Source organism: Mustela lutreola, chromosome 3 (assembly GCF_030435805.1).
Source record: "Mustela lutreola isolate mMusLut2 chromosome 3, mMusLut2.pri, whole genome shotgun sequence".
Classification (NCBI taxonomy): Eukaryota; Metazoa; Chordata; class Mammalia; order Carnivora; family Mustelidae; genus Mustela; species Mustela lutreola.
The window spans coordinates 60,287,248-60,307,615 of record NC_081292.1 but is presented as its reverse complement, the minus strand read 5'-3'; the positions used below and the strand labels follow the sequence as shown (position 1 = coordinate 60,307,615).

Genomic DNA, 20,368 nt, shown 5'->3' with positions numbered 1-20,368 from the left:
GGAAGAAGAAGTGACTGATGGGGACAAGCAGGTGAACACCAAGCCCCAGTGTGATGGTTGTAAGAACAAAATGCTCCATTCTCTGTGCTCATTTCCTTGTGGGTCTTTCCCTCCAGCTAGAATGTGGGTCCTTCAGGGGGAAGAAGTTTCATTTGTTTATTTATTTTCTGCATTCCCAGCATACATCAGAGTGCGCTGGGAGCCAAGGGAGCATTGAGCTATGTTAAGAAGTTAGAACATAGAGGAGAGCTTCCCTAATGAGATAATTTTTAAATGAGTCTTGGCAAGGTGAGATTGAACTTGGGTGGTGTCTGCCAGAAATAGACAGTGGGCTTGACAGAGTGTAAGGAAGTCTTTGCTTTGAACCATGTGTTACAAGGTTCCTCGTCAGGAGCCCCGTATCTGTGATTATGGAAATGTAGGAATGTATCTGGGAGTGTGGACTGGCATTAACTCTGCTAGCCTAGGGAAGGGATATAAATGCAGAAATGGGAAGATGGGTAGGATAGTACAGTGGGTTTCCATGGGTCCAAAGTCCTCTGAAGTGAGGGTGTTTTGGAACCCACCATGTTTTGAATTAAAAATGCCACAGTCCCCCTGGGGTTGGAGGTATAATAATGTTAGCAACGGGAACGTCATCCATGATCATGAGTGACTGTCTCTGTGTTGTGTTAAGCAGTGAGATTTAAAGTTTATTTCTTTAACAAGCTTATCTATCCCTTCGGTAAATCATTCATTCACCTATTTTTGCATGTATTCAATGTATCATTTATACCTTTATCAGGTACCTATATCATGGTGCAGTAAGTGAGGGGAAACTCAAAGACAAATTCATAGACGATTTTGCCATTAATGACTTTTTAGCTCTGTGTGCAAAACTGTTCGGTTTTCTATCATTCTTGGCCATAATGATAACAAGTAGCCTTTGGACCTTAAAAGGTACAGAACAAACTGGGCAGTGACCACATACCTGCAGTGGGAAGAAAACACTAACCAACAGGTCTGGACCACATTTCCAAGGTCACCAGGAGTCCTGAAAACTTTCGTATAATACATGGATTTTTTTCCATTCATCTATTTTTATTTTATGGTGCAGGAATTTGTTGGAAGCTATGGACAACAATAACAAAACTCACTGTTGAGAAGGTTGGCTGGGAAGAAGAACGCTAGGACGACTCAGATACATCACCCCAGGAAAGGGAGGAATATCTTGTGGTAGCCTGGTTGGTGGTGTCTCACCATCGATCTTTGGCAGGTTGTACTGGAAAGGGATGGTCAGAGTTCCAAAGTGCAATATTATATTTCCAATTAAAATGTAAAAACAAAGCTTTCTCATAAAGCACATTGGCCTCAGCCCTGGGAAGTGACTACAAAGCCCATTGCTGATTGAGAAAAGCTGAAAGCAGACACTGTAATTGATAAAGGAGATAAGTCAATCTGTGTCCTTTAAAGAATAATGAGTTCCATTTTTCATCAAAAAGATCTCGTTGTGCCGAAGAAACATTCTTTCAATAAATCTACTTAATGGTTTCCCCTCTAATGATATATAACATTGTGCTTTGGAATGAGCTTGGAGCATCCTAGTGGGTTCCTGGAAGGGTCTGCAGGCCACCCAATATTTGCATTGCTAATCCAACCCAAAGAAAACCCGAAAGGTTCCGGAGACAGGGCTGCGTTGTGGGGGAGGGGGCGCAATATCTAAAAGCTTGCCCAGGCTCTTCAAGCAGGTGGATGGGATGAAATTTTTAGATCATTACCCCACCATTAAAGTTGAGGTCCTATGCAAATTTGCACCCCACCTCCACCCCACCATGCCCACCACCACCCTGGTGTGTTAGGGATACCTCAGCTCTGAGGGTGACTGTTTAAGGTTTCCCGTATTTGGGTGGTGAGAACCCATGAGCTTGTTTGTTCCCTGGGGGGCTCACCGCTCTCCAACAACCCTGACAGCCTTGGGCCCTTGGTGTTGCTCTTGACCGTGGGCTGCAGGAGGTAGTCCCTGTTTATTGTGTTTGGTAAACTGAAGATCCACTTTGAAGACCCGGCCTGAAGGAGTGCTGTGTCCAGGCCCATCCCCCTCCCCGACCCCCCCCCCCCCCAGAGTAAGGAAAGGATCCAGGGCCCTCTGCACCCTGGTGCTAGGCAGCAGGACATGTTGCTCAGCTTGGCTTACCTTGCGACCCCCCAACTTTACAAACGCGCTGTTATTTCCACAAGGACCCAGCTTTATGTAACAAGACCCATTTCCTCCAAGGGCACCCAACCCTCCCAATACTGGCGGACTTCCCCACATGGGAATCATTAAAAACAACCCTCGAGTTATTTCCTTATGTTGCTGTTTGTTTATTCTCTAGTCGCGTGTGAGTCAGCCCGATCATGATTTGTGGTGGTTTTGCTTATGAAATCTTACATAATTATATTTCTCTTGTCATGTTGGGTCGAGCCGTGAGCCCATCGAGTGTTTTCTCATTGCACAACGTGGGCGAATCAATACGGAGAAAGGCTGAACAATGAGGTGACGTGGGCCGGTCGGGAAGCCGGCTCCGAGTCACCCGGGAGGGGGCCCCACGGTGGCGCGAGGGGCCCGGGCGCCCCGTCTGAGGCCACCAGGGCACCCCCCACCCCCAAACAACACCATGGGCTGACGAGGCTGGGTGGCGGCCTTCGGGATGGGGCTCGCTGAGGTGAGAGTTGAGAGGAGAGCCAGGGAACGAAAGAACAACAATGACAACACTTCACACAGAAACCGACCAAATGTTTACTGCATTCGCTACACGCCGGATTCCAACATGCTGGTCCAGAGCGTGGCTGGCTACAAGCTGGCAAGACGGTGACGGCTCCTCCGACAGGCTGTCCCTTCCCCGCCATGTACATGATTTAGTTTGATCCCACTCACTGTCCCAAGTCCAGAGGCGGTTAAGAACGCGCTCGATGCAAAACAGTGAGGGGCTACGACACACGGATGAGGGTGGTTGCGATTTCCACGGCAGGACGTGGAACCCAGAGAAATGGTTTGTGGAGGCCAGACGCCTCCTCAGTGGCTATAGGACTGATGGAGCTCCAGACCCACAACTGGTTGTTTTGTTGAATTCCTCGAGTATACTGAAACTAGTGGTTCCTAACATTATTTCATATTTTAAATAAAATATCAGACCTGATTCCAACTTCGTTTGCTTGCATACATCTCTGAGGCGTGCGCTTTAAAAGTTATTCCTATGGATACAGGATGAAGATTACAAATATCGGCAGAAAAAGAGGAACCGTGTGACTCTATATGAAGACAACGACCATCACATTCCACAGCACGTCATGGGTTAATCTCTGAATCATCAAGCATTATTTAAAAACAGGAGAGATAGAGAGAGAGAGAGAGAGAATAGAACTGAACACAAGCGCCACGACAAAAAACAATCCTAACAACAGAACCAAACCCAATTTCCCTATTAATTCTTTAAAATTTTTACCTCTGTTTCTAACACTTCTCATTAATTGTTATTTTAAGCTCCAGTAGCAGGATCAGATTTCTGCTGCCTCTGGGCAAATGAGTTATGATCTGATCTCAGGTTCCAAGGGAGATGCTCAAAGTTTTATTTCCCCCCCGGTTGAGTAAACAGTACTATGCATATTATCGCTTGTGTTAGAATAGTGTTGTCTTCACATAAGACTCAAATAATGGTATTAGTCATTCATTTCCTTGAACACAGACACCCTCATGCGTGCTGACAGGTTTATAAGGATGTGGTGGCAGCCGCGGTCCTGGGAGCTGCTAGATGACCGACTTTGATTTCTTGCAGTCCTGAGCGATGGAGCCCGGGTGTGTCTGGTTATTGTCCGCTTTCTCTCCCAGATGCTGGGCTTGTCTGGAAGATTAATACATTAACAAGAGCTGAAGGCCCAGGGTTGCACGTCTTCAGACATGTTTATTAGCAGATGGCACACGGGATTCAAAGGTCACCACAAAAGTGACATTTTAAAGTGAAACAACAATATTTATGTTCAGATAGTCTACTGATGAGATCATGTGGAAATGTTTTTGATTAAATTAGCTTATAAATGGTTGCCAATCTATAGACAACTTAAAATGCCAGCTCTGTTTACCAAATGTGCTCTTCTCACGCTCTCCCCGTTTACATATTAACGACCAACGGCCAAGCGCTGTTGGTTGTTAACCAGGAGGATCGATATATCCGGTTTTTGCTTCCTGGGTTATCTATTTTTTTTTTTTTTCCATTCTCAAAAATGTTATTTCCTCTTCTGTGTGTTTGGAAATCTCACTTGCAATTATTAATTGTTTGGAAAGTGTTCGGATTCCACTACGGTAATGCAATTGCGTTCTGATTCTCTAGTGTAAATTGGGCTTCTGAGAAAGACCTAACCTTCAGGCTCTCAGGTAAGACCTGATGTTCAGTATCATAAAAAGGCTGTGAGCTGGATTCAGAAATACTCGCTCCAGCTGCCTTCTCGCCCTGCAGCCCTTGGGAGCCACGCTTGGGTGGCAATGTCTGCTTGTGTCTCTACAACACTACGAACAACAAAATGCGGTCAAGGAGAGGAAACACCTCATCTGGGCTGCTTTTTCTTTCTTCTCTCTTGTGCCCATGGCTTAGCAGGAGTGTGAGTGAAAATCTTTACCTTGGAAAGTGGTTTAGCTAGAAGAAAGCTCAAAGGTATGAAGCCAAACCGATGTTTTAAGAGTTGTGCAAGTCTCTGTAGTCAGCAAAACTCACATAAATTTTTCCAACAAAGGCATTAAAATGCAGAAATAATGATCAGTTAGTAGATTAAAACTTTCACGGACATATTATGGGAAAGGAAAATGACCCTATATGCTACTGTTTCTCATTTATTTACATTTTTTCTCATATTTACAAAATAAATGTTTCTCATTTATTTACATTTAATTGTGTTATGAATAACTTTGTAAGACACAGATATCATTGTCCTGAGGGGTTCTTTTAACCTTAGTGTCATCGATATCTCATTTTTCTGTACAGTTACAAAATTAGAAATGAAAGAATACAGCAGAAGAGTTACTCACTTTTCAAGAGAACCTTTTTCAATATTCATTGCCCCTTCCATTGGATCCAGTCCTTGTTCAGAAAACTGTTTCAAGGCACTTAAAGCTGCCTAGAAATGAAAACAAACACACAAACAAGGAGATCCATTCACTGACTTCAACGTTAATAAACAGGTTAAGTATAAAAGAGCTGAGATGTACACTTAAGACTATCATTTTCATTGGTCTAAATAAATGCTTTTTTGCATCATTTAGCAAAATTACATCTGAAAGGCTATATTATCATGAGCAATGTATATACCAGGAGGGATTTACGTCTGTGGAGGGAGGAGGTGGGGAGAGGAACCCCCAAAGTCTCATGCCCAGTCCCTCATCGGCGATTTTGTTAAGTCACAGAGTTTTTAATCTGCAAATGTAAAAACACCTAGTTTAAGCCTCTTGCAGTCTGACAACGACTTTGCATAATTTCTCCTCACATTACCGAAACTACCCTTCCGAGGCGAGCCCATCAGATTTCCCCAGCCGAGGTACTCTTCCCAAAGTCAGCACGAAGGTCTTGTTCCATTTTATATTTCACCAAGTCACGGGAAGTGAGCAGAGAAGTGGACCCAAGACACTCATGCATATCGAGGGGGTGGCAGGATGGTATTCTGCGAGGAGAGAGAAAATGTGTGCTCCTCGGGGCCCCAGGGAGGCAGGCCTGGCCACAGCAGAGCCTCCCGAGGTGTTGATTTGCCCGTCATGCGTGGGACGCTGAAGAGTGTCGACAGGCTGGCGGAGCCTCGCTGGATAGCTGGGAGGCACCAAAAATGCGATGCTGATAAGATCTACATAACTTGTTGACACTCTTGTGCACATTCCAAACTGTTATTTCTTCAAATAAGAATTTGGTTCTTCTTCCCCTCCCCCACACGGCACCACTCTAAAGCTCCATTAGAAGGGCTTTGTTGAGTCTGAGATAGGTGTGAGCAGCTAGGGCTGTTTGAATCCTCGACATCCCGCTGGGTCACACTTTGGTCATCTGCGTCTTCTCAACTGCCTTTGAGAAAGGGCTAACTAACCCTTGCAGTTTCCCAAATGTTTATCTGCCAAGGGCCCCTCTGGGGTAGCTAAGTGTGTGATCCCTTGTAAACGTCATTGTTCGTAACAGAGTTTCTGATTTTAATTTTTAAGGTAATAAGATAATTCCTTTAGAGTAGTTTCAGGTTTACAGGAGAAGCAAGCAGGGATGTCAGTGCTGGACCCCACTGGTTCAGGCCCCGGCTCAAGGCGTACAGCAGGCTGACAGAGGCCTAGGTGGCGGCTACGCGCTCCTTCCAGTTGGGTAGAAGTGCGGCTCTCTCACTGGGATACCATTACTGCTTGAATTGTACCCCTCCCCCCAAAATCTATATATTGAAATTCTGACCCCCAATACCTTCAAATTGTGGCCTTTTTTGAAAATAGGGTCTTTGAAGTTTTCAGGGAGATGAAGTCCTACTGGAACAGGGTAGGCCCAAATCCAATATGACCAATGTCCATACAAGAAGGGGAACTCTGTGTGGACACGCACATACAGGAAGAATATCACATGGAGGCAAGAGATTGCAGTGATACAACCAAAGCCAAAGGACATCAGTGATCACCAGCAAACTGCCAGACACTATGGAGAGGCCTGGAACAGAGTCTCCCTCACCGCCCTGAGAGGGAACCATCAACGCTTTGGGTTCAGACCTCCAACCTCCAGAAACTGTGGGAAGATACTTTGCTGTTGATTAAACCGCTCGGTTTGTGGGATTTCATTATGAGAACTCTCACAAATGAATATAGGTCCATCATAATTCCTCCTTAAGCAAAGTAGAACCTCTTTCTCCGGTGATGTTTCCTTTTATTATCTTTGTATTATAAAAATAGTTTTCATTACAGGACAATCGGAATAGATATAAGCCAAAAAGAAATGCGGAAATAGTCACCATCCCCACCCACCCATTTCCCACTTGCTACAATGTTTCCATGTGCTTTCCTATCTCTTCCCCACATGCACATGCTTTCACCTCGATCATATCTTGACACTGTTTTATAATCTGCTCTTTCCATTGAACACAAGCAGTTTTGCAAGTCAATAGAGAAATGTCAATGGCATCATTTTGCCTGACTGCCCAGCCTGTTGACTTGATATGTCCTCTTCTACTTAGCCGGTTCCTACAGTTGGACATTTCAGACACTCCCAATATTGAAGCTGTTGTTAAAGCTGCATCCAGCTTTCTGATGGTTAAGATTTTTGTGTACCATCTCAATAATTTCCTTATGATAAATTCCTAGAAATTGAATTTCTAGGCCAAAACACAGGCACATGTTTAAAGCTCTGACCTAAAAATAAACAAACAAACAAACAAACCAACAATCAAATAAATAATAAATAAATATCTGACAGGCGCTTTCCCTCTGCCCTCAGAGAGGTTGTGAGCACAGCAGCAGTGTTCTTCTAGGTGCTTTTGGAATTAACCTCTCAGAACCACTTTGTGGGGCACTCAAGCAAACCAGTTTTGTCATCTTATGGCCCCACCTTCTTTTCATTTGTCCATCCTGACCATGTATTCTAGTCACTGGATTTGGCTTTGAGTAATTTTGGTGGCTTTCAAAAATTAAGCTGACTCTGAAAAGACCCAGATTTGGACAACTCCCCTCCCCCAGAGGAAGTCTGCAGCCAGATTTGGCTTTCGTTGAGATTCATTCAACTGAGTGACAGCTGAGGTCCTTCCCAGTCTTGAAATGCTGAGGTGCTGGATGGACTTCCTAGGTGCCTGGCTGTGAACAGCCACGTGGGTGTGCACACTCCTAAGGGCTTGTTACATGAGCCTGAGCTCTGGAGGCCTGCCTCATGCATACGTGTATGGGGTGAGGCACTGGGCCCACTCACTGCTAAGCTCTCCAGACCAGTCCATGCCTGACCTTTCCAGATAGCCTGACTTTATGGGGAGGGCATTAATGAACTTACAGGTCTTGGTATATTCAACAATTTTGAACAGATGAACCACTCTTTTTTCTGATCCTGTAGTATGTGAATTATTGTCAGGAATGCTAGGTTTTATCAATTTCTTCCCAAATGAACTATTGTGGAGGGCTGTTCAGTACCCCCAAACTTAAACTGGCCATGTGATATTGCTGCCTGAGACATATAAGAGCGCCAGGGCTTCTCGGTCCTGTTTTACTCCCAACAAGGTCAAAATGGCAATCAAAAACAACTTTAAAAACAATTTTCAAAAGTCATTCATAGCCTAATTGTAGCTCATTTTCCGTAGTTGTTTTTGGGGTACTTGCTGCCTGAATGCCCGGAACCAAATGTCTTGCTTCACTAAGTCCAAGAGCCAGTGACACCTGCTCTGTTCCATCCAACAGGAAATGCACACAGGAGACGCAGGCCAGGTCTCAGGGAGCAGGTTCAGTGTTTTAGCTCTTGCAAAAGCTCCTGGATGATTTTATCAACATGTTAAGCAGGTCCCCGTGAACTTTCAAAATGCCTGTCATCACTCAAAGTATGTACTGAAGGCTGGAATGGCGGCGTGCTCTTTCACTCAATGCCACGGACAGATTTTCAGAATTCTTGCGTGGCTTCTTCCCTCCCAAAGTATGCTTAAAGGCTTCCAAATAACATTCCCTTATTTATCTGATGAGATAATTCAACCCACATCTTATTGATAATCCTGAATACAATTGCTTATAAATAGGAGAGGACTTCTTACTAATTTATAAAAAGACAATGAAGGTGATTTATCTTCTCTGTAAACAGCAGTAGCTACCATTTGATGAACATCACTCTGCCATAGTCATGAGACGGGGGCCTTTACCTGAGTGACAGCAGGTGTTTCCACAGCCCCGCAGGCAGGTCCTCCCCGGGAGGAATTCAGTAACCTACTCCAGGTCACACAGGTAGCAAATGGCAGAGCAGAGATTTGAACCCAGATTTGCACATTCTTGACCACATCCCCTCAAATCCTTCAAGCCAATTTCAGCATGACTTTTTCCAATATCATTATTACCAGCTTACTCTTATTCCTTCCTCCATACTCATTCTATTAATTATTCCCCACAATAGTTACTGGAGGTCAGCTCATATAATTATCCCCATTTTCTAGAGAAGGGGTTTGTTGTCTTGTGGGGACCACGGGGAGCTGCCAGTCTCCAGCCTTCTTGTGGTCCCTAGGTTGACTTCTGAGGGCTTGTTCGGCGCTTCTCTGACTCTTGTAGTTTGGTCTAAAATTGAATTGCTATAGGAATTATTTTATCACTTACGATTACCCCACGACTCCCCAACAAGGTAACTTAACTGTCATTTCTTAACATTCTCGAGGGTACTAAGTCTGCTCACTTTATTTGCCCCTCCCATCTTGTTCTGAGAAGGTTCATTCCTCACCTGCATGGGATTGTCCGAAGGAGGGAAAAACAAGCTGCAGGGTTTAGCTGGGCCCCTGGGCTGTAGGGTCCTGCAGCAAGAGGAGGTGCTGGGATTGCAAAGGTGAACGGACAGAGAAAGGACAGAGGGCTCGGCAGTGATTTATAGCGAGCGATAAGCCAGCTATGTTTAGGAAAGCTGAGATGGGCAGGGGCTGTCGACCAGGTGCCTCCTCCCACAGGTCCTAGCAGAACACTGGCCGCGCTGCTTCCTCTCTCGCCGGTCCGTGAGCTCAGCTGGGGAGCTCCCCCCCTACCCCCAGTTCATCGGAACACCGCCTTCCCAGAGAGGATACTTGACAGATGAAAAGATGCCATCTGGGAGATGGGCGTGCTTCACTTTCTACAGCAAATCGGCTCCCAGAATACGATAATGCAGCAATGCCCGAAATAGCCCCCTTCATTTAGCAAGACTCAATTATCAATCATTCCAAAGAACAATGTATAATGGAATGGCTTTGTGAACAAATGCTGAAAGTGAACAGTCCGCAAAAACATTTTCCTACGCACAGCCGAATCTGTCCAGAAGATGGTAAAATCAACAAAATCTCCATGTTTAAACTGTTCCAACAGAATAAATTGTTACTTGCTAGAGGCCCGTTGTTTAAAAAAAAAAAAAAGTAAGAACAGATTATAAAAATGCTACATAATAGTAAAGGACACTGGAGTGAGAGCGAAATCAAATAACTCTCATTTGGAGAGACATCTAAAGCCTGAGTACGGAGCTACCGAGAGGGTAAATAGAGAAGAAGAGGCCCTGCCTGTCTCCGTTCACCCCGTCAGCCTGGACGGTCTGCTGGGTGATCCCTGTGAACTAATGCTGGGGAATCATGGGAAGGAGGCAAATCTGGGTGCTTAATGAGGAACATCCTGAAATGATGCTTAAATCCAAGTTGTGCAACTTCCCACACACCGTGGATTTGAGAATTTCAAAGATGCACTAACGTAAGTAGCCAGAATCCTCCATGCGGCTCCAGCCGCAGACAAATAGACAACTCAATGATTTCATTTCCAAGGTCAGAAAATGTTTCCTACCAAATCAAGACAAACTCGCTCAGCATCCACGCGTATGTTACTGCAGTCTACCACGCGGAATCTCGAACTTCAGCTTTATGACTATTTATGTGTTCCGGGATTCCAAAAAAGAAGGAGGAGGAGGAGGAGGAGGAGGAAGAGGAGGAGGGGCAGGAGGAGGAAGACTGGTGGTGGACGGGGAGGGGAGGGGAGAAGAAGAGGAGGAGGAAGAAAGAAAAGGAAAGAAAAACGAAGAAAAGGTATATTCAAAGCTATTCATGTAGCTTGGTTTGAAAGGAGAAAAATTTAAAAAAATTTTAAAGAAGTGGATGACATTTCCTTTTCTTATTCCTGTCTTTTAAGCTCAACACTTGTATCCATTTGTGTGCGTGTGTACGTGTGTGTGTGTGTGTGTGTGTGTTTCCCTTAAAAGAAAGCATCTACATAGATACGTAGAAATATTTTGGTCCCCAACAGATTTTACAACTGTTTTGTGAGGAAAGCCCCACAGGTTCTTGAACAGATGTCGCTACCATTTCATGGATCACTTGTTTTGTGCGTAGTTATAGCAATGCCAGAAACAAGATGCCAGGAAGATACTTTCCATGCCTGTTTGCTGGTCTTGGTTTGCACGCTTGCACGCGCGCCTGTGTGTATGTGTGTGTGTGTGTGTCTGTTATGTCCGCACAATGGAGGTGAGACTTCCCAGCCATTTCTGCAATTTCTAACTTTCCTCTCATCAGCAATGAGCAAATTGTGTTGAAACCAGTGCCTGTTCTTCCTGCTTTCTTCTTCAAGAGTTACATTTTAATGTAACAGCATTAAAACATTTTTTGAGAGACAACAATGGTCCTCGTTAGCAAAAATGAGAATTTTAGCTCATCCTTTTATGACACACTGTTCTTCTTGTGGTGTTTAAACACAGTGTCCAGTGGATTCTTTTATTTCCTTTTTTTTCTCCTCATTTCACACTTTTCCCACCAATTTTACGTCCTGAATCCCAGAAACAGGCTGTTCCCATTAAAGTCGAGGCAGTCACACATGCCTGAATGTGGCCTTCATTTTAAGTCAGTGTTCAGGGTTTGTTTTGTTTTGCCTTTTTCCCCGAAGTGCTTGCTCATGTGGAGTTCTTCCTGGGAGCAGCTCTAATGGCTAGATTCCTTTCAAAATGCACACAGTGGTCATATGTGCAGCTCACTAAATAGGTCTTCTTAAATGAGAAAATGATGGGGCTTCAAACAGCAAATGCCTTTATTTGCAGCTGAGGACTCCCCCAACTTCTCATCCCAACAGTCTTCGAGACTGGCTCTCTACTGAATCCTTTCAGTGGCTGAAAACCAGCAGGTTCATCCATAAGCTTAAGGATTATTGCCCCAAGAATGTGAATTTTAACATCCCTATGCTATCATTTTCTGGCTTTGAAAGGTCTGTAACAAAACACAAGTCTCTCTTTCTTTAAAATAAAAGATACCAAAGAGAAAAAATTGTAATTCTAAATTGGATCCTCAGTCTACCACAATGCAGATGAATCAAAGATAGGACTTCAAAAATAAAATGAAAAAGGATTACACTGAGCTTTAATTAAACCATTTGCTGCCCTGATTCTAACAGTTTCATAGAACCTGCACTTTTCATTTATGCTCAGACAGTCCTATTGGTTCGTGTCATTTCCATAAAATTGGTACTTTATGAATGGCTTACTGTTGGAACAAAGGGATGTCAGCCTGCTTAGATGATGGCTATTTATTGTAAAAAACAACAACAACAACAAAAAACAACAACAACAACAAAAAAGGCAGGTGGTGGTCTGAAGACACACAAGTTTTAGGCAATCTACCAAAGCAGAGAACAGAAATTTTCATTCTAGAATTAGGGAAACGGGTACAAACTTGGGCACTCGGACTACACACTTAGGCATCTTCTATACTGGGTGGTCAGGCTCTTACATTGGGTGATCCATGTCAGCCTTGACAACGATACAGAGTCAAGCTTAAGGCAGGATTGACAGAGCCGAGGAACGTTCGCGTGTGTTTAGGACAAACATCCATGATGCCATGTCTACTCTAACCACATTGGTTTTGTTCTACCAACATCATTCCTTTCAGAATTCCTGCGTTGTCCAACAAAAAGTCCCCTCTGTAATGATATGTTACCACAACATGCTGCTGTGTGCAAAGGCAAGTGTCCATGAGTGGCAGCAGTGTCACATGTGCTTGGCAGGATGATGCCTCCCCTCCCCCTCCACCAAGAAATGTCCGTGTCCTCACCCCCAGAATGTGCGTATGTTACCTCACATGGGAAAAAGTGGTTCCGCACATGAGATTGAAGTATAAATACATGGAGATGGGAAGATTATTCTGGATTACCCAGATGAGTCCCATCTAATCACGTGAGTTCTTAAAATCAGAGAATCCTTCCTGGCTTGGCTGAGAGAGGATGAGACGTCTAGGAAGAAATGGTCAGAGTGATGTGGTTAGTTTTGGAGACAGAAGAAGGGGAACACAAGCCAAGGAAAGTAGGGGGTCTCTAGAAGCTGGAAAAGGCAAAAAAGCAAAACGACCAATTCTCCCCTCAAACCAAAACCAAAACCAAACCAAAAAACTGCTGATGCCTTGATTTTAGGCTAGGGAGAGCCCTGTCTGACTTCTCATCTATTTAACTCTAAGATAATGCGTTTGTGTGGTTAACCCACTAAGTCTAGTCATTGGCCAAAGCAACAAGAGAAACTCATCTACTCTTCCTCTCACCTTGACAAGGAAGGGTGGGGAGCATGGTGTTCGCAGTCTCTCAGGCCTCGACTAAAATGCCAGCCCTACTGTAGGCCGGCTGTGTGTCTATGCAAGCTACTGTACCTCTCTGAGCTTCTTAGGCTTAATTCCTGGACTATAAACGAGACCTTTCATTACACACCTTTCTGTTTTTGTGGGTTTTTTTTTTTTTAATTTTTAAAAGATCTTTCTTTATTTATTTGTCAGAGAGAGAAAGAGAAAGAGAGCGCACAAGCAGGGGGAGCAGCAGCTACAGAGAGAAGCAGGCTCCCTACGGAGCAGAGAGCCCAACGTGGGACTTGATCCCAGGACCCCAGGATCATGACCTGCGCTGAAGGCTGATGCTTAACCGACTGAGCTAACCAGGCATACCATACCTTTCTCTGTTGAGACCAATCTCTATCTCCATGTTCATTTATGCCCCCATTTCTTATATATTTCTATTACTTTTTCTAGTGGATTGCTTACCCATCTCTCTTCCTAAGAGAACTCTAACATTATACCCACTCCTTAATCAAAAGCCATTAAGAACTTCCAGCCACCAAATAACATTCTGTATCCTTGGCCTGACATCCATCAGCTGGCCCCATTCTACTCTACAATTGCATTTATTGCAATTTCATTACAGCGTGTTTCCCAGAGTGTGACGCCCAGATCAACAGATCAGTCACCAGCCTCAGGAACACCTGGCAGTATTATCAAGAGCTCCCCAGCCAGCTGGCCTGGAGACACACCAACATTGCAGAAGCCCCACCCACATGGATCTCCTGCCCTGGTCTGATGGGTCTACCTCTTGTCTGCTGAAAATATCTGAGTTTTCTTACCTCCACACCTTTGCTCCTGAAGTCTTTCATCTTCCCAGGGTGGACTGCCCTGATTTCCAGCCTGTCTCCCACCTATGAACTTCTGATGGCCCTTGCCATCTGCCTCCCTGAACTGTGGGCTATCTTCAATGTGTTTGTGTCCTGTCTCAAATAGTTGGTCGGCCCTTGGCCAGCCAAGCCATTTTCCTGTTGGAGATCAGCACAGTATGTTCATAGAACATCTTCAAGGAATATTCCTTGGTTGATTGTTTGTTGGTTTCCATCTGAAGCTCCCTAAGACAGACAAGTACTTACAGACACATTTCTGCTTTCTGTTTTCTCTCTATTCTCTGAGTCGGCATCTTGCTCCTGCTTGCTTTTTCTCACTTCAGGACATTCTTTAAAGGTTCTCTCCTATGAGCCTCTCTCTCCACCTTTTACACACCCCATCCCACCCCCATCCATGGCCTCTCCATCTATAGACAATATGCTGTAGGACAAACAGTCCCAGGAAAGCAGAACTGGGTGGTCTCTATCATCCGTGTGAGAAAAGGTTCTCCTGTCCCACAGTCTACCTGCAAGGATTATAGATGATGGCTAGTGACTTTTTGAAATGTCAATCATTTGGGTTTTGGCTTCTGTCCTCTTTGGGGTCTGTAACTAATGCTTCCCCTTCCCTGGGCCAGTGTGAGGTCTATGAAGAAAGTTCCTGGGAAACCTTCCCTGGGAAGACCCATAATGGGAGCTTTGCTTGAGACCTTCAAGGCGGCATCCTGAAATAAAGGACATCCTGAAATAAAGGACCAGAGGGGAGTCTCTTCCACCCAAGGAGAGCCTGGTTCTGGAGAGCAATGGTGCCTGAATTCTGCCCTGCCCCGAAGGTTCCTTTGGTACTTGATGGTTCTTTAATATTCTTCTCCAAAGAGAAGGAGAAGCATTGCCCCTGAACATGGGCACACACTGCTCTGTCTATACAGAAATTCCAGCTAGGTTTGAGTATGTAATTGAAAAAGACATACAGTTATTCCATAATTTTAAAAAATTCTTTATTTTTTATTATTTTCTTGTTTTTTGTTATTTCATAATTTTTACTGCATTTCATGTGCTCTTGCATTGCATGGCTATAGGGGCAGTTGGGAACAATAGGGAGTGATGGTCAAACAATATAACTTATAAAGTTCTGTTTAATTTTGAATTATAGTTGTACCGAAATAGAGTCCAAGGTGGTAATGGCACGTGCGTTGTAGGCCTTGCTGGTTCCCTTAATGTGTGAGGCAGGCAGAAGCCCGATTTCTTTTCTTGGGGCATTTGGTGGCCATCCTGGCATTTGGTGGTCTCCTTAGCCTCACACTTCCAAACATTCACAAAGTACAAAGGATAGTATACTGAACCCCCACACACCTACCACTCAGATTAAGAATGATCAGTATTTTTGCCAGTCTGGTTTCATGTATCTTCATGTTTTCCCAGAGGACTCCAAATCAGGTATCAGAAAAGACACATGCCATGATCACACCTAACAAAATTAAGAACAAATCCTTTCTATCATCTAAATACCCACGTTATGTAAAACTTTTCCTGATAGTCTCAAAGATGTCTTTTAAAGTTGGTTTTTGAATCTACATCCCAACAGTTCACGCATTGTATTTGAATCATCTTTTAAGATCGAGGAGTCTCATGGAATGCAGAATAACGGCAAAGCTGTCCAGGACCTACTCCCCACCGGGACCCGGGGAGGGGACAATGAGCCCACCTTGCCAGGAGGGACCCATCTAACCAAAGTCCTAAGTCCTCTTTAACCTCAGGGTTCCTCGGCCAGTGCCGGCCAGAGAGGGACATGTGACCGTGCAAGAAGGCTCAGATGGATGTGACCTTATAGGCTTGGAAGGGCGAGTTAGCTAAGGCCGTGGAGCAAGGAATGAGAGGAGCTGACAGAAGCTAGACAAGTCCAAGAGATGGATTCTCTTCCAGAGCCTCCAGAAAGGAACACAATGCTGCCAATGCCTTGATTTTAACCACTGACTTCTGACTACAGACTGAGAAGAGACCCTGCTGTTTGAAGCCACCAGTCCTTGAGCAGGAGACTGAAAGTCACATGGAGCTGTGAAGGGCTGATGCCCTGCTCTCTCCTGAGACCAGCTGGTGTTGGGCCCAAGAAGGCGAGGCCAGGGCCTGACTGAGACAACTGCGGGAGGGAAGGTTGGGCTGCAGGAAGAAAGGGGGCCAGCTACATTGGGTGCTTTCTTGGGGCACTGGTTCTCTGCTGGCCACATCAGGCAGGACAGAAGGAGCCCCTCACCCTACTCCAAGCAAGCTGTGCTCTAAGGAAAGTCACTCATCACTGAAAACCTGCAAAGACCTCCCCCACCCTTAGGGACCTAGGTACCCTCTCCTCTTCACCCTGAGTGCTCTGTGCTCACCTCCTTTCTGTTCCTTGGCCTGGACAAGTTCTTTCTCACCTTGGGGATTCAGGCTGACTAGCCTCTGTGGCCACCTCTTCTCATGACTGAGAAGCCTTCAGATCTTGGCTCCACAGTGGAACTGAATACCCCAGCTAGATCACTGCCTCCTCCAACCCCCCCGTGTAGGGTGGTGGGGGAGCAGTAGAAAGGGAGGGGATATCGAGCCAGCAACAGAGGCTGAGGACTTGTCTAGGTGGGATGGTGAGTGGTGACTCCTGGCTGGACTCAGCAGGGAGAACTGACCTCAACATGGGGACCATTTAGGTGAGGGCAAGATCAGAAGCTAAACTAATCCAGGGTCACTGTCAAAGGGGACCCAGATAGGCTGGGACCCCATACTCACTGGGCTCACCAGAACCTATACATGAATGTATGTTAATCAGCAACCTCATATTTTTTTCTAACATTAATAGATTAGGTTTTAGGGGTACTTCTAACCTTCTTGCTTTTCCTCTTAGGTCACTGGGAACCTCTTCTTAGTTTCCTCAACTGCTGACTTTTGCCTTGCCCGGACTTTTAAGTCCATCCCTGGGCCTCTTATCTTCTCTACCATTATTCTCTCCCTAGATGATTTCACTGAGGCCTATGACTCAAATCCCTTATAAACATTGATGGCCCCCAATTCCTATCTTCAGCCTGGCCTTCTGCCATAGAGTTCTCAAATACAACTGCCCAGGGGATTTCTCCCCTTAGGTGTGTAAAAGGCATTTAAAATCTGCCAAGACCCGAATTCAAGATTATCATCTTCCAAACCCTCCTCTCCCAGGACATGTAACCCTCATTCAACCAGTGGCTCTTACAAAAAACATTAGGAATCAACCTCACTCACCTCTCACATCTGACCCGTTATCAAGTTCTGTTGGTTCCTCTTTGAAATGCATCCAGAATCCAAATATGTCTTGCTACCTGCTCTCCTGCCATTCCAGCCTAGGTCACTGTCATCTCTCAGCAAGACTCACGCCATTGCATCCTAACCGTATTTCCCTGTATCTATGCTCACCTAAAGCCATTTCTTCAAATATACCTTAAGTGATAGGTGGGAAACGTAGATGAGAACAGGTCAAGATCCTGCTCAAAACCCTCCAGGAGTTTCTGGTTGCTCTCCGTACAAAACACCAATTTCTGATTTGATCCAAACCCCTAGGTGACCCTAACCCACTTACATTTTCCTTACCATGCTGCCCATACCCACGGAGCTCCAGCCATGCCAGCATATCTCCTTTTTGTAGGACACCCCGAGTTCATTCCTGTCTTAAGGATTTTCATATGCTTTCCCTAGACTTGGGGTTGTTTCCCCAGTTATTCCCATGGGCTCTCTCCCTCACTCCATCTGGTTCTCTACTCAGGTGTCACTCATTGTGACCATAAGACCTAGATGAGCTGCACCTGCCCATCCTAGCCAGGTGTTCTCGCAGCTCCTCACGCTGTTTCCTTTTCCGTGCTTACTGCTCCTAAATCAGTATACGTTCAATAAATATTTATTAATGACTTGAAAGAATGAATGAATAAATAATTAAAGACAGTGGCCATTTTCAAGAATACCTACATGCCCTATATATTTTTTTTTATTAATTCTCAGAAGTTCCCTATGGAAATTAGGGAGTAGATCATTTCCCCTATTTATTGAAACCTAGAAGTTACCATTCATTTAATGTTTAAAGAATGATTATTCAGGGGGAATGAGTAGGTGCTAAATGTTAGTCTTTTAAATGGAGAAAGTGAAGTATAACGAGAGGTCTCCAAAGTAAGTGTGCTCATGTGTTGTAAACTTACTGTACACCAACCATTGCAATTTTGGAAGGAACTTTATTGGAATTAACTCTAATTTTTTTCTAGAAAGTGTTCCTTCCTTTTTCAAACTAAGAGAAATGTAAAGTCACTATAAAGTTCAAGTAAACTATATCTTCTTTTTCTGACTATCACTGAAAGAAAAGCATATTGCTGCTAATAGCACACTTGGTTTGATAATTTTTAGAAACTCCAGTAAAAGTAATTTTTAAAGTTTATGGTTAAATAATCATCTCAAAGGAAAACTAGTATCTTGATTTCCTAAAAACACCTTCATTTAGACAATATAATCAAAAAAAGAGACTGACTTTGTGTTAAATAATAATGATTACAAATGGTCCTCTTCATCTACCTCCACCCGCAAATGAGAAGAAATTTAGTATACTTCTGGGGATATGCTTTAGGTCTGCCAAATACTTAAGTAAAAAATTCTCCTAAGTTGTTTCAAGAAACTGCTGGTATTCTAACAGCTCCACACATTCTAATGTATCCAAACACAATTTTTTTTTTTTCTAATTGCTTGGCTGCAGACGAAGATGTAAGGTTTTAAGTATAAGAATTTATGTGATGATCAGTGATGGAATTCTAATCCATCTTAAGCTGTAAGCATGACAACTGGCAGTTCCCAACGTGTATTAAGAGCAGAGAATTTTTTTCTCTTGCCTGAGGGTACATTCCCTTTCAAAAGCAAAATACTTTTCTTCATTTGCTTTCTAAAGCTATCACATTAAACTCTACTCTTAACGGTTAATCTTTTAAGGAGGCAAGATAGATTGGAGAGAGAATCTGTGATAGATTTATAAATTGGGGGCAAAATGTAACACAAGGCATTCCAATACGCAATTTCAAATCAAAACCTTAACTTGGGCAAGGGACATTATATCAGCCAACAACATTCTTTAGAAATGCCTGACATTCAGTTGGATAGAATTATATATTGAAATAGATTGTAGGCATATTGTGAATGTTTTTGCTCTAGCATCTGGTAGCATCAAAGCCCAGGAGGAAGAGTGGGTGACCATGCCAGAATTTAAAAGCTGCCTTTTGGATGAATATGTGGAAAGGATATAAATTAAGTTATCAAAAGGCTAGAAGAATTTGCTGAAAGGGGGGGGAGGGTGCTAAAAGCAATAAGCCATTTGGAATTTGATAGCATGCAACTCTCATGCTTTGTGTAGCTAGTATTGTTAGCCAAGTAAAGATAAAAGGGTATTTCAAAAGAGAAAAATTAATGAATGAGGACAAGCATAAAAAGCAACAACGCAATACCTGATCTATAAAAGTTAAGTAGTACTTATGGTATCTGAGATCCAGTGTGGGATGAGCCCCCAGGGAAATCAGGCACCTCCTCTATGACGTCTTTGGAAGAGAGCAGTGACTTGTGATTTCTGTGTTCTGTGTATTAGTCAAGATAAGCTAACTGTTGAACAAATACCCCAGAATCTCAACACTCATGAAAAGACCAATTGGGTGTTCCTGGGCTGTGGATCCTAGTCAAGCAGGGTCCCAGGCCCCTTCCATCTTGTGACTCTGCCCTCTTCTAGGCTAGCATTTTGGTCCTCTCCTTTCAACCAGTGGATGGGAAAATAAAACGGAAGGCAGTGTGTAGGAGGACTTCAGGAAAGCACTCATCCTCCATTGACCAGAACCTGGTGACATTATTACACCTAACTCCATGACTACACCCATCTCCACCCTGGATACTAAATCTGGCAATGCCTTGGGGAGAAGAGGAAGCAGGTGTGGTGGTATCATGTCACTGCACTCACTTGCTGAGGCATCTACACATCTCTCTTCTCACGTTAAGTTGTAAGTCTCCAGAGTAGGGTAGAATTTGGTCTTATCTGTTCTGGTAGCTGTAGCAAGAGCTCTAACATAGAGTTAATTCTCCGTTTGTAGTCAGGGGATATGGGGTGCCACGTGCACAGAGTGAACCTGGAGATGTTAAGACTGGTCGTCTGTGCTCTAATGTTGCCAAGAAATGCCTGGATTTTTCTCCCTTCCTGAAGATGGCCTCTCTGTGTAGATATTTCCAGAGGACACAGGGACCACATGCCAGCAGTGGGCATGGGGCACCAACTTTGT

General features: G+C 44.2%; 1 protein-coding gene across 7 annotated transcripts in view; it reads right to left on the bottom strand.

The window, feature by feature from the left end:
* Positions 1-2,734: 2,734 nt before the first annotated feature.
* STAU2 (staufen double-stranded RNA binding protein 2) overlaps positions 2,735-20,368 on the bottom strand; it is a 336,676-nt gene continuing 319,042 nt past the window's right edge. For all 7 annotated transcript variants that reach the window (XM_059166206.1, XM_059166204.1, XM_059166208.1 and 4 more), the window contains 2 exons: positions 5,039-5,127; positions 2,735-3,860 (listed from right to left, as the gene is read on the bottom strand). In XM_059166206.1, the coding sequence (XP_059022189.1) occupies positions 3,767-3,860; positions 5,039-5,127 (183 nt within the window). In that variant the 3' untranslated portion in view covers positions 2,735-3,766. The remainder of the gene's footprint in view (positions 3,861-5,038; positions 5,128-20,368) is intronic.